Source organism: Nanorana parkeri, unplaced genomic scaffold, assembly GCF_000935625.1.
Source record: "Nanorana parkeri isolate BGI_ZX_2015 unplaced genomic scaffold, ASM93562v1 scaffold1406, whole genome shotgun sequence".
Classification (NCBI taxonomy): Eukaryota; Metazoa; Chordata; class Amphibia; order Anura; family Dicroglossidae; genus Nanorana; species Nanorana parkeri.
In genome coordinates, this window is record NW_017307674.1 from 350,732 (window position 1) to 366,093 (window position 15,362).

Here is a 15,362-nt window from a genome sequence, read left to right on the forward strand (position 1 = left end):
TTTACATCCTTTGAGCCAAATCCTCCTTCTCATAATGGAAGGGTTTCAGGAGCGCAGTCAGTTCTGCCAATCCACAACAGTGGGCAGGGCTAGGTGGGGCCAAGCTACAGGTGCAATAGGCAGGACTAGGTGGGACGAGCTGCTGATTGACAAGCTACAGGTGCAATGCTGATAACCATATCCCCTGCAATATCTTCTCAAACGTTGTTTTAGAAATGAACAAGTGAGAGAGGGGAAGGAAACATTACTCTGTATTGTTCACTTGTCTTTATAAATTTCAGCTTGAGATATTGAGCTCTGTATACAACAGGATTTTGTGCAAGTGACCAGCCAAGACAACAAAATATGAAAACTGGAAATACAGACTATTCATACTACATATTGAATTTAGAATCCCCATAATCCCCTGTGTACAAGTAATCAGCTAGTGCTGTCATTGTTATGTTATAGGGCCCAATTAAATTGTACAGTGTTGTTACTATAACATGTTTTAGGCATTAGGAGCTGAAGAGTAAGAGGTTCAGGCAAGCTTACAAAGGTTACTAAACCCTTCTGTGAAAGAAATCCAACAGCCAACAACAAAACATCCAACAACCATACAATGTGGAAAATGTTTTAAATATCTGGAGCGGTGTGTTGCCAGTCATCTTCGTTATACCACCCAGCCATGTCATGGTTCATACTGATCTTAAAGTGGTGCTGACGTGGTCCACAAATAATTCTGGGTATTTGGTTTACAAGATAAGCTAATTGGTATATTGGCAACTATATTGGAAAGTTGGCAACTTTCCTCTTTTTGGAAATGTAGACAAATTTGTCCATGTCATATCAGAGACCTAAGGAGCAATGTTATAAGGAGTCATAAACAAGTTTGGTTAGGACACAGCCCTTGTAAACAGTGATCACTCATCACGTCACCAATGGACGCCCAGGTTTTGTAGAGAAGTAAACACATACAAGTCTTTTTCTGCAATACCACGTGCACTAGATTCTGTATGGAGCTTTGAGCTTTATAATAAAGATGTTTCCTACCTCAATAAAAGTTGTTAGCTTGAGTTTCCTTTGTTTAGCAACAATTAGGAATCTACCCAAGTTACAAGTTGCTATTTTGCACATTCTGGGAGTCATGATTTCCAAGTGGACAACCGAGGCAACATAAACAGCAGCCAACAATGGGTCTCATGGCAGTGGGGTCCATTTATGTTGCATAAAGTCAGACACTGGCTTCTTAAATATCTTGGATACTCTAAGAGCCATATCACACAGGTAATCTTGACCTTGGTGACAACTTGCCAGTGTTACAATTGTTAAAAGATGGCTTACCAGTCTCTATGCCGGGCCTGCTAGATGTCTGTCCCTCGATGCCCTGCTAATGATTTGGCAGCATTTGGGGCCAGCAAGGGAGTGATTCCACAGAGGTAAGTGGAATGCTCTTCTATGCGACACTGCCGCTGGCAATGTGCTGCTAGCGGCAGAGTCGTCTGTGTGACACCAACCCGAGAGCAAGCTCTTCTTGCCATCATTTTTGACCCTCCCTGTCAATCTTTTATTTTAGGTGTTGCCACCTAACTTTGTTTGTTCCAGCTCCCCCTGTTGAATTATCCCCAATATCAAATACAGTTTAAAAATCCAAGAAAATCTGTCATGTGGTTTAAATATCCATCACCTACCAAAGCTGACTTTTCACTTTTGTGTTGACTGACCCTTTACATTAGGCACCTTTTTTTAATCGGAAGACAAAGTTTTCTGCACATTTGGAAAATTTTTTACAAAACAAAGTGCCGCGAATGTAAACACAACAGGTCGTAGCTAAAGTTACTGCCGAGATCAGTATTTCTGAAATGTATCAGAATGATTGGAGCAAGGTTAGGATATCTGATACACCAAGAGATACTGGTCAACTTGTCAAAGAAATCATATTCATTTAGGACCTGGGAACATGTACGACTGTCCAGGAAAAATATCAAGGATCAGAATACTGTTCCCAGATGTAATTCACAGCTTACAGAATTTTTTTTTTATAATAGTCAATCAGTGCGCTGTATAAAACATGCACGCTAGTAAACATATCCCAAGCTATCAGATAGCTGCAGCCCAAGTTACCCAATTTGTATTGTGTTGGTCTTGCTGCTTGCAGATAACATAAAGTACAGTAGGCTAAGGACAACACCAGGAACATGGTACAATTAACATTCTGTGTTATTCTACGCTGCCTACCACCGAGTGGCAATTAGAATGAAAAAAAAAAATGTACTTCAGAGCTGTGCTAAGCTGAGCTCTGTACAGGATCCCTGGAGGTTTGCTCTCAGTTTGCTTTCTGCTCTACCAGGTAGATTATCAAAAGAGCATAATGGAACAGCATATTTAATACATGTGGCGTCATTGTCACTCCACTAACTGAAGCACGTACAGAATTCCAAGATTGTCAATGGTTACGAAAGTTCTAAAAGAAGAACACGGGTGAATTGACTTCAAGTTTGTGCCATTTGTGTAGAAGGTCTGTTTGCAGGCTCCTGAGTCCACATCCCACCACTGTTAAATAAATACAAATACAATTAGCAATACATTCTTCAACAGACAGCTTTGTAGGTTTACTATATTCTCTATAACAGAGCCCCTAATCCTTCCCCATTCTATCTGCAACTAGAAAATATTTTTTTGGCTGCGCATACATTTTAATGCTAAATCCACAAACAAAAACACAATGTATTGCAGCTTACTAGTCCTTAGATATGGTGGCTGCATTAGTTTTCTTTTTTCAGATTTGATCTTTATTTTCACTTGGTGATCATGCTAGTAACACACTTCCTGTCTTGTAGATGACTGTATCTGTGGAGAAGCAGCATTGTCACCATAGGCTGCTCAATCCCGACTTGGACTACAGAACAGGTTTTCTGTAGTTCACAAAAGAGAACTGGGCTTGGCTAATATGATTGCTTGAGATTTACACAGGAAGTTCTGAGCTCGCTAAATTTCTGGCAGGATCAAAAGGTTTTTTTTCCTGCACTTATGGAATACATATAACAAAGCATTTCTATTGTATATTTAACAGTCCAAAAGGCGCAAATAAGAGAAGTTAATTGTTAGGGTTTTCATTAGGGATGCACCGATACCAATACTTATATCGGTGCCGATGCTGAGTATTTGGGCGAGTACTCGTCACTTGTGACGAGAGAGCATGGAGCTGGCTTCCCGGCCAATCAGGAAGCCGGGCAGCGTGTAATGACGTGCTGCCTGGCTTCCTGATTGGTCAGAAGCTGGACAATCAGGAAGCCAGGCGGCGTGTAATGACGCAGCATCCGGCTTTCTGATTGGTCGGGAAGCCGGCTTCATGCTCTCTCATGACTAGGGAGCAAGGAGCCGGCTTCCCAGCCAATCAGGAAGCCGGCATCATGCTTTCTTGTCACCTAGTCACTGCTAGTCGGGAAGCCAGGTGGTGAGACTGAATGGGACTCGCCAATACCGAGTACCGGAAAAAAAATATCGGTACTCGATACTGAAATACCAGTATCGGTGCATCCCTAGTTTCCATACACTTGGCACTATGTTGTGCTACTATTTCTCCATGTTTTAATGAATGATTACGCTTCCTGGAAAATTGATGATATGAATTGGTTCGGGTGAAGCCGTCTGCTTAACCCACCAATTTCTATCAATTTGTTCCCCTGGAAGACAACAGACATATAACAATAAGATAAAATTGCTGTTTACTGAGCTGAATTAGACCGGTCAATGAAGGGATAAAAGCAGACTGCTAACACATAAATATATACTAACACCACATACTCCTCTCCCCTCCGTAAAGATTAGGTAATGACTTTGACTACAAGAAAGTAAAGGAAGTTCGAATGGGGTCTCATGTACAGTATCCATGAATGGGACAGGAGTAGATACCCCATAAATATACAAAGCAATAAAACAATGTAAAATGTCATTTTTTTTTTATAAAAAAGGAGAACACAAGAAAGTGATGTTCCTGATTTCGGATTGTACACCTACAGTACTTGATATGGATTGCAGCAGAAGGAATACTGACATGCAAATAAAATCAACTTGTCTGCAAAGGGCTCTGTGCTTCTAAACCACAGAAGTCAGTCATCATCAGTTTGAGGGACATCACAGGACATCTAAGGACCCCATACTGTAAAAATGGAAGTCATTTGCAAGCACTTTGTAGTGTCATTAATACACTAGCAGTAGACACTTACACACTTGACTTATCAGCACTCAGAAATGTAAACCACCATATTCTTTAGTGATAGCCGGCCACAGCGTACACTAACAGAAGTGGCTTATCAGCACTTTGTACTTTGGTACTTAACACTACTCTATATCACTTAAAACCCAATTAAAACCTCTAACACAACTCTGTGGTTTGATGGAGGCTGCTGACAAACCCATAGTTTACACAGTCTTAAATCTCTAATCCCAATTGTGCTGCAGCACCTGTCAAACCTGCCTGTTCTGTAGACTTTGCATTTAAATCAGCTACACCCAGTATGCCTCAGCAGTGAATCCAGGCCGATCAGACATAGCCCCTGCTTTCCACTGTATGGCAAATGACAGAAAGAGTTTTGGCTGCAGCTCATATGATATTAGACAGCACAGAGCACTGGGAATTTTAGAGCAAAGTCTGAAATCCCAGACAGTGGACATTTCCCAGAGTGAATTGGAAGGGGCAAAAAATGATTTTTAAAAGGTGAACACAAGCACAAAAGCTTTCAGTTAAACAAATACCCCAAAAGTTGCAAAGGATATAAATCCACTGCGTGTGCACCAAATGCCTTTGCAAACCCAGCTATTATCATCTAGTAAAAATAGCACTGACGTCATCACTGTGCTGCAAAGAGCAGAGCTGTGAGAGGGCCCAACAGGCCCCACCCACTTCAGACTGCCTGCAGAAAACTACAGGAGGTGACGGATACAAGACCAGCCACCCTGCATAAGAGAGAGCAGCAGTGACTGGTCTTTATAAAAGGAAGCTCCTACACAAAATGCAAAGTTTCACACTGGATAATTACACAGATCTGGTAGAAATACTAAAAGCCCACTAAAGTTCAATAGGAATACACATGGCTTTTCCCAAAGTTCAGCTTTAAGTGCAAAGAAAAGAAAAACAGCTTAAAGAAAAGTGGCGGGCCTTCATGGGGAAAGCTATCCATCTATCCACATACAAAACTTGGAGGCTTCAACTGAAAAGTCAACCGGTCACAAAACTGAGAAAATCACAGAGCATGTAATGACAAAAGGCGCAAGAAGAATGAAACCTGCACATCAAAAGATCCAAAAATATAGGTGGTTACCTAAAAATGACTGCCTTTTCCTACAAGATAAGCTTGGCCCCTTTTTTTCATCTTGTCTCTCAGGTTTGCCTATTGGTATTTTGATAGGTGCTTCTCTAACCAACAAAGAAGCTCAGAACGTGGGAAGGACCTGGTCCAAGCTTGATTTTTAAAAGCAGAAGTAAAGTCAATAAAATAAAAATTGCTAGGAGGTAGTTCATAACTTATGGTAGGGGTCTCACTTTGGCCTTTTTACATTGGGGGGGCTAACGGCCCTTGTCTCAGCACTGGTCTCAGTGGCCAAAATCACATCTGGAAGAGGGTGGAGGGGCAAACCAAAGCTCAATTTTGTCTGTTAAAGTTAAAACTTCCATATTAGAACCCTTGTAGATCCAAAGCTCTTGGAGTGCTCCAGAAGTTCTGTGAAAGTTCATGTAAGGTTCCTGCATTTCATAAATGATGCCAATGTAGGCATCTAGTTACTGATAAGGTTACTTTACAAAGTAAGGACTTTTGGCAGAACAGGCATTCAAACTTTCTTCTGCCCAAACAAATTCTCTCTCTTCCCCACCGATTTTATGTGTACATTGTACTGCACATGTGGTAAGATGCAGTGAATGGAATGGATGCTGGGGAGGATGTAATGCCTGTCTGCATGCGCAGGAGTTTACATCATCAGAGCCCACCCAATGGCCAAAGAGGACTTTCAGAAACCCAGAAGTGTTGGTAGCGGAGATGGTGGCAGTGGGGGACTTAAGATCGATCCAACAGGCCCAATAGGACAATGGTTCAACTAAGAAAGCAGTTGGACTTTGATGCTGTAAAGGAGCTGATGATTCAGCTTCCCCAACACTCTAGGAGGAAAAGATGTGTCTTCTTTTCAAGTGGGGAGTTTCATCTTTGGTTTATGACAACTGTCCAGCCATCCTCATAAACCCGAATCACCTGTACTGTTTCCTCCAACAAAACCAAATTTATACTTTTAGATTATGTGAACTAAAAAAACACCACCATATATTCCCTTTCAACTAACCACAAGTGGACAGGCATTTTCTAGCAGCCTGGGAAATGAAAACTGGTCCTTTCAGGACTTCTGCCCCTGCAAATCACAAGAGGAAAGGGCAGCTCTGTAATCACTAAGAGCTTCTACAGTAGGTCTCCATTTTTTCTAGAAAACTGATTTTATTTGATCAATATTGCAAAGAACCTGAGAAATGCAAATATATACTTACTTTGACATAGGCTCCACAGGATACTATTAGTTTATTGTCGGGAGAGAAGTGTATATCCTTCACCCAGTCATCACCTTTATTCACATGACACTGTCTGAGCAGCTCCCCACTGTGCACGGTCCAAATCTGCCCATTAGAAGATACAAAAAAAAAATATATAGTTGTATATGGAATTCTGGAGCATACTGACCATTAAGTCGAGCAAATAGCAAATAAGAAAAGCAAGCCATGATGCCATGATGAGAATGAAACAGACACATTTTATAAACATATTCTGTTAAAATTACTGTAAATGTTTTAAAAGAGAACTATGGGGTAAGTGTTTTTCCCCATAATTCTCTTTAGGGGCATGGGAGGACATATACTAACTTCCTCCCGTGACCCAAAGCTCAGCATATAGAGGGCTATTAAGAGGGCCACAGGCGGGACGGATCCCGAAAATACTGTCAAGATCCACCCAGCTGCGTGAGTGACAACTGGCTCTGCCTATCTAGAGGCAGAGCCAGCTGTGCCCCCCCCCCCTTGTTCCCTCCTCCACTCAGCGTTGGAGGATAGTAGAGGGGAGGGGGGAATCTCTACGGGGAACAGGGAGCTCACTGCAGGGAGCCGATCGGAAAGTGAGCCGATCGGCGGCATGTTTCTGCTCACATCCCGATTAATAGAGCCGACCTGTGACAGCTTCTTTGTCACAGGTCAGCTCCAACTATGAGGATGAGTGGAAATCCCTCACCTCATAGTTCTCCCTTTAAGAACAGCAAAATATGCTGACACATGCATTTATACAATTGTATAAAAGGAGTCAATATTTTAATAAAACACTTGATAATCCTGACAAAGCAGCCCAGGGCTGCACAAAAACTTGGCTTAAAGCCCATGTGTAGTTTATCCAAAATTAAACATATCAAGTCAGGGTTGTTCAAAACAGTAAGGCCTATTCACACGTTGCTCAACGCCAGCCCAATGCAATAACAAGCCACAGTCCATTGTTTCCAATAAGCATGGAAGAGTGCCTTAAATGCAATGCACATGGTAAAAATGCAGCTCTAGTGATAATTATCTTAATGTTGGTTCATTCTGTAAAGTTGCACTTAGCAGAAAACCCCTATGCTTATCAGGAGGCTAGAGCTAAAGACTGCTCTACAGTGGTCTGATACACCCCCTGCCTTGTTACAACTACAGCACTGCAGTAAGCAGAGAGGGTGAGCATTGCTGATTGACTGTTACACCATAGAGACCCTGTGGAACTTATTGTAAATTGTGGCAGGTGTCAGTGTATGGATTCACAATACATTTGGTAGTGAGAAATTACTATTTGCAGGATACATATTTCTTGGCTACCCTTTCAGATACATTTCAACAGTGTACATTACATACACCAATACTCAGACATACCATGATTTCACCATTGTCATCGCCAGTGACTAGAAGTTTGTTGTCTGAAGAAAAGTTGGAGCAGCGCACACAGCTCTGATGACCCTTAAGCTCATGCAGGAGAGATGATCCAGCAAAACTCCAAATCTGAGACAAAAGGGACATTTTCATTTTATCCGTTTTCTTTTCTTTTACGTATATCGGAACATACATCATCAGCACACAGTAGGCCTCATTTACAAAATGCATAATTGTTCCATAGTAATCCAGAAGATTCTACCAAAGCAGGATATAACAGAACTGCTTGGGCATTGCAAAACTTTGAGATACTCTGCTGAATGGGGCCATCTGATGAAGGCCACTGGTCCAGTACCCAGTAATATGCTCATGTAACATCAAAGTGGCTTACTTCATAAGTGCACAGTGCTGTAACTCACAGCAACTAATCAGGTTACTTAGTCAGATGATGAAAATTAACTAGTTGCTATGGGGTATTGCACTCTGCACAGTCTTAACCCAGGAAAGATTTAAGAGGCAAAAAAGGGGAATAGTAGTTACTAATGAACTGACAGCAGTACTCATATTCCTGAAGGAGGACTGACTGCACCATGTGCACCTTATAGATGGCAAATTTGTGTAGTGTCTCTTTCTGAAGCTACCACTGTTCAAATATAAAAATAAACTTTACAAAAGTACAAATATTGAAGTACAGTAAATATAAGTAGTGTGAGTAACTGCAGTGGTAGCTGATGTTTGAATGTCAAGATTAAATGCTACAATTATCCTAAAAAAAAAAGAAAAGAAAAAGTAACCTTATAACTTACCCACTTTACACATTGTCCTTCCTATGCTACACTATACACTCATTACTGCATACAAATCATTAAAGTCTGCTCAGCGCAGGCAGCAAACAATGCTTTCATCTGGTCACTTGACATTAATACTCCCCCTAGTGGTCACTGCACAAACATATGCTCCTACCTGTAAAAGGTGACAACACCATTTATACCTTAACAAATCATAGTATCCTTCTTGGGCCCACAATGCATACAACAAATGATACTTCTTAAAGCTGATCTTGTTATCCAATGCCTTTAGCATGCAATTCTTAAATATATTGCTTAGCACACTCAGAACTAAAAAGGCTTCATAGAAAGAAAGCAGTCGTGTACGCTTGTTATAACAAAACATGTCCCTGCATGTGGAAAGCAAATACAGAATCATGGCCTTCGCTTCCTCCCCAGCCACAATCAATTTAATGGCACTACTAGGTGCGTCACACTATGAACACCTGGGATCTGTGTGCAAAACAAGTGGCAATTAGGTGACATTATGTGAGAATTTTAGCACAAATCTGAATACACATTCAAGCATTCTCTAATCCTTTTAACATGAATACCGGTGAAGCAGCCACACGGGTGCACAGTTGCGCTGCGGTATTGCAATAGAAAATCCCCATTGGGATTATAAAGACAAAGATAATGAGCTGATTCTCCAGAGTGGCAGACAGACAATGAACATTGAAATGAGAAGCATCCCATATGTTACCCCTAGAGAGAGTCATCTGATAAAGGATTCTCCACTTGCTTTTTAACCAGAAAAGACCTTCCTGAGACCCATGTACTACTCTAGGTCTTTGCCCTTGGTACTGTCAAATGGCTCTCGACACTGGTCTTGAATTCTGTACTGTGCCCGCCTACAATGGTGCACGGTGTACATCCACTATACTGTTCCCAGCACCTTTTTCTATACTCCAGTTCTTAGTTATGTACCATGTCTCTACTGTACCTTGGCACTCTTGTCAGCTGAAGTGGATGAAAATTTTGAGAAGTCAGGCGAAACATCACACGACAAAACAGCACCAGTGTGACAAAGGAACTCTTCCTCTTTGGTTTCATTAACAAGGTCCCATATCTGAAAGAAATATTAGTATACTTAAACTAAGATAACATAGAATCAAAAGCACCAAAGCACTAAATACTGTCCCATGTCAGTAAATACAGTGCAACAGTAAAGTGGAACTCCAGCCAAAACATTGGATTTTAGCTTTAAATACAATGAAAGTGTTGGGACCTTTGGTAGGTTTTAATTGTTGTTGGGAAGATTTCTCCTCACATTATATTCCAGTAATCACTGTCTCTGGGCTAGAAATTGGTAAGAATCTCCCAGGAATTAAGTCAGAAAAAAAGATCTGAGTGGGGTTCTAAACACTTCCCTATTCTATACATAACGTGTGTATCTTTACATTTAATCAGCAGAGCAACTAGTTGCAATAGATGAATGCCAATATAGTAATTAAAGCCCTTAAACAGGAGGCCGAGTCAGTTTAAATGCTACATTTTCATGTTTGGCTAGAGTACACCTTTGAAGAAGAACTCCAGAAAGATTTGAACTTTATATCTTGGGAAGATAAGTGTAATGCTATAAATCAATGACCCTGTTGCTGCTATCTGGAGATCATCATTTTAACATTTGGTTCCCCGGAGCTTGCTCCTGTCCCCTGTTCCACTTCCTCAGTACTGCTTTGTAGTGTGCTGAGTGTCAGAGTCTACAGGAAAGGTTCAGGGAACAATAAGTTGCCAGGACCGAGAACAAGCTACAGGGAGGCAATTTTTACCAAAGTTGATATCTAAATGGCAGTTTCAGAGATAAATGTAATCAACAGTATTGCACCCCAGCCCCACCCCAGTATTGCCCTTTCCTCCACCAGGATCCATAGATCAAATATCAAGCCATACATTGATTTCTTGGTTGATTTCACTCAATGCACTCATGTACAAGAAGCAATTTCTAAATAATAGAAGTTGAAAACGATGAAAGTTCTATAGATGATTAGTATGGCCCATAACCCAGTTAATCAAGTCATTTAACTCTGTCAGAGTTTCTAGTTCTGACCCTTTCACTAAGGCCTAATTTACCTGGGCAGCAATAGGGTGGTAAAACTAGGCGGTTAATCTCCGGTTTTACCACTCCCTTGCGTGAAGCAAAGCACCGTGGCAATTTACACAGCACTGCGGCCAAACAGTGCTGTGCAAATTGCCACGGTGCTTGGCTTCAAGACATAAAATATACAACATGTTGTTTGTCAAACGCAATCATTGCAATGCGTCCATGTAGCAGCCACACTGGTACACAGTTGTGTTGCGGTATTGCAATAAAAAAAATCCCCATTAGGATTATAAAAAGAAAAAACTGCACTCAGGAGGTTGCAGTATCACCTCCTGAATGCCAGCCAGCAGCTGAGGTGGATTGGTTTTCAGAGGGTGGTGGAGGCTGCTGCCTGTGGGAGTCACTCTGCCTTTAGCAAGAATAGGATCTCTTGTGATGGCTGCAGTGGGAGGGTGCAGCTGGAAACTAGGTGTGGTGATTCAATGACTGGGATAACTTAAGGTGCCCATACACCTTGCGATCATCGGACAAATCTTTTTGTCCGATGATTGAACCGTCGTACAATTTTCGTATGGCGGCCCCATCCTGCCCCAAATATCGCAAGGTTGAATCAGCAGTAATTAAAAGAAAGCACCTGGACGAATTGCGGTAATCGACAGCACATATTTTCGTCTGCACATGTGTAAGAGATCCCCGCTAACTGCACATGCGCCAGGCGGGCTTTTCCATATTGTTCGGACGCGCATTCTTCCGCGCATGCGCAGGCGATCACAACCAACACGGAAACGCGCCAAAGTGGCGCACAGGAAGTGACTCATCCCATTAATCGCTACCGCTATATAAGCCCAGCCAGAGCACCACCATATTGCTGGATTATTGTCAGCTATCCTGTGTTCCTGTGCTTCTGTGATCTTCTGCTTGACTTGTTGTGACCCGGACTTCCCTTGACGATTCTCGCTTGCTGCCTGCCCTCGACCCTGGATTTGCTTATTGGACTTCGCTTCTACATGACCACTCTGTACCGTTATTGCTCGATTGGAATTGACCGCGGTTCGTTTACTTGGATTTCGGCTTGCGCGGTGTTCCACACAACTGGCCCATCCCCAGAGTCCTCGTACCCCTCTGTACCCATCCCCAGAGTCCTCGGGACACGAGGTGCAAGGGAGGCCTCCTCACACGTTCAGTCTCCAACTAGGTACGTGACAGCATGTGCAGTGTAAATCGTACGAATTTTGACGGAAACGCCTCCAACCTTGCGAAAATCGTACGATCGACCGAAGTTTTCTAACCTGCTGTTTAGTCAAAAGTCGATCGATTGTACAGTATTCGCGGTTGTACACTGCCCATAAACCTTACGAATATCGGACAAAAACGCAATTGCATACCAAAATCGGCCAATAATCGTAAGGTGTATGGGCAGCTTTAGAGGTAAATTTGTAATATCACTGATGGGTGCATGTAACTTTTAATTAACCGAGATAAAAAAAAAAAAAAAAGTTTCCTTACCCCCACTGTCCCATCAAACGACCAGGACAAAAGTTTGGAATCTTGTAAGATCCTAAAACATTTCACAGCTTCTTTGTGCCCTTGTAATACAATGCTATGGCCAGACATCCAGTCCCAAACCTAAAAAACAACACATTACTAAATGCATGGCTCTAATATCAAGAAATTAACAGGAAATATGTGAAAAAAAGTAAACTCTAACATTTAAAAATCCAGTTCAAATTTAGAGAAAAAACTATAAAAGGGAACATAACACATACTGTATACATTGTTTTCAGCACTGAATGTATGTTCCTCATAAAGAAAAACACAAAAAGCTAAACCACTCTATTGTAGAAAAGCACATTAAATGTTAAAAATAATCTAAAGAATATAGCAGAATGATGTGGTAGTCTTTCGGTTTTAAAAGCATCTATAAAATTATGAGGGGACATATAGTAAATGAGTTAGTTATAAATGTTTATTTTATGTAGACATGTTACTTAATGCAATATTAAGCCCCGTGCACCTACATAAAGCATATCACCATATATGTTCCTCATTTTTAAGGAATCGGTAATGGCTGGTAGAGTGCCAACCGACTGGAGAAGGGCTAATGTGGTACCTATATTCAAAAAAGGGTCAAAATGCCAACCTGGGAACATAGACCAGTTAGTCTGACATGCATAGTGTGTAAACTGTTAGAGGGAATTATTAAGGACTACTTAGTGGAATTCGTCCGGGATCATAGTATAATAAGTGATGTGCAGCATGGATTTAGGAAGGATCGTTCTTGTCAGACCAACCTGCTGACCTTTTACGAAGAGGTAAGTAGAGATCTGGATGGGGGGAGGTCGGTGGACGTAGTATATCTGGACTTCTCCAAAGCATTTGATACGGTGCCACATAAACGCTTGTTATACAAGCTAAGGTCTATGGGCATAGATGAATTAGTGTGCACGTGGATAGAAAACTGGCTACAAGAACGTGCACAAAGAGTATCAGTTAATGGCACCTTCTCAGACTTGGCTGAGGTCATGAGTGGCGTGCCCCAGGGTTCGGTGCTGGGGGTCATTATAGACTGCAGATTGAATAACAGCGCGCAGTGCCAGGCTGCTGTAAACAAAGCAAGTCAAGTCCTGTCTTGCATTAAAAAGGGAATGTATTGCAGGGACAAGTCTATAATTTTGCCACTTTACAGATCACTGGTTCGGCCACATCTGGAGTATGCGGTCCAGTTTTGGTCAACGATACTCAGAGGGGATGTCCTTGAGCTGGAAAAAGTCCAGAGGAGGGCAACCAAACTCATTAAGGGGTTCGAGGATCTGAACTATGAAACAAGGTTGTTAAAATTAAATATGTTCTCTTTGGAGGTTAGGAGATTAAGGGGGGGGCATGATTTTCATGTATAAACTATTCAAGGGTGGCAGCAACCCCAGTAACAAACTGTTTACTGTTAGCTCCGTAACAAAGACCAGAGGGCACAACCTAAAATTGGTGGAAAAAAAATGTCACCACACAGGGCGCAAGGGAGAACCACAGAACGCAGAACGCACAGTTAGAGCGGTTAGGGTCTGGAACTCGCTGCCGCAGGAAGTGATTTCTGCTAAGAGTGTGGAATAATTCAAGAAACTCTTGGACGAGTTCCTTGGAGACCGTAACATAAAGGGGTACAGGTACTGCCAAGAGAAAAATCACACATGGACTCATATACAAGCACACACCAGCTCATAAATGCATACACGCAATAGGTTGGACTTGATGGACTTATGTCTTTATTCAACCTCAAATACTATGTAACTATGTAGCCATTCAGTAGATATCCTGGTACTTGGAATGTATCAGGTGCGTCTGCGGGCAAGCAGCACGGAGGGAACCCGCTGGCAGGAAGCAGCCTGAATGGTCCGAAGGCAAGGTAACAAGGGGCAATCTAAAAGAGGTAGTCGAGGGCAATCCGAGGTCGAGGCATGTAGGAGAGGGTCAGAGGCGATAGGCGATCCAAGGTCGGTACACGGGAGGTCAGCAGAGGGTTCAGGAAACTGGCAGCAAGGCACAAAGGAGGGGAGCTTCGTATGTCACACCATGAGGTGGAATAACTCAGCAATAAGCCAGAGCTCAGGCCAGGTTTTTATAGCCAGGGGAGGTAAGACCACACCCCGGTCACCAAGGCAACCAGGAGGCTTCCCTCCCCGGGAACCAATGGCAGGCGAGAGAGATGGAAGGTGTGTACTGGGAACGTCCCCCAGCAAGGCTCACATCTCATGCCTAATGGCGCAGGAGCGCTACGCGCACGCTTCCGGTGGTGCGCGCACAGCCTGCGTACTGCGCATGCGCACACACGACTCACACATGCGTACCCGCACCAGTTCTACCAAGCTGAGGGGGGACCTGTGCCCTGCCCGTGGCTCCCGAGCAGGGGTAACACCCCCTGCTTCCTGACAGAATGTGAAGGGGTAAAAGTGATAACACAATAGTGCACTGGTGGGTGGGTGCTATCTCAGGAGCCTAACTATACTGTGTATGTACAGTCATCCTGTCCACCAGCATCTGCTGGGCTTTCCCCATCACCAAGAAATTGCCTCATACACTTGTGTCACTATATGTCCAAAAGCTTGACCTTGACACCTACATTAATTTTTGGACATCCCATTTCAAAACCATTGACATTAACCACTTGCCGTCCGCCCGTAGTAAAAAAACGGACGGACGGCACTGCAGCATTGGCGGGTTGCCGTCTCCAGACGGCAATTTTTTTCTGCTCGCGTGCGCCCCCCTAGCGGGCACGCACGGGCAGAAAAGACCCGACCATTGCACACACCCGTTACCGGGTGTTTCACATATAGGCGATTAGCGGCTCCATAGCCCGCCGATCGTCTATATGTGCTCGTTGGCGTCAGATCTCTGCTTCATCAGCTTCTTTTGTGGTCCACAGGTGACATTAGGGGTCCTAGAGACCCCTAATGTCTCCATAAAGAGGACCTGTCAGTGTGCCTTTGCTATTATATAGGGGGATTGTTGTCCCCCTATATAATAGCAATAACAATAAGTGCAAAAAAATAAATATAAATAAAAAAAAATAAAAGTAACATATAAAAAAGTAAAA

At 42.7% G+C, this 15,362-nt stretch overlaps 1 protein-coding gene across 4 annotated transcripts in view; it reads right to left on the reverse strand.

Moving 5' to 3' along the window:
• Positions 1-1,941: 1,941 nt before the first annotated feature.
• The window catches only part of APAF1 (apoptotic peptidase activating factor 1), a 73,394-nt gene continuing 59,973 nt past the window's right edge, over positions 1,942-15,362 (reverse strand). For all 4 annotated transcript variants that reach the window (XM_018569829.1, XM_018569827.1, XM_018569828.1 and 1 more), the window contains 5 exons: positions 12,281-12,400; positions 9,674-9,799; positions 7,907-8,032; positions 6,515-6,640; positions 1,942-2,532 (listed from right to left, as the gene is read on the reverse strand). In XM_018569829.1, coding sequence (XP_018425331.1) covers positions 2,386-2,532; positions 6,515-6,640; positions 7,907-8,032; positions 9,674-9,799; positions 12,281-12,400 — 645 coding nt within the window. In that variant the 3' untranslated portion in view covers positions 1,942-2,385. The remainder of the gene's footprint in view (positions 2,533-6,514; positions 6,641-7,906; positions 8,033-9,673; positions 9,800-12,280; positions 12,401-15,362) is intronic.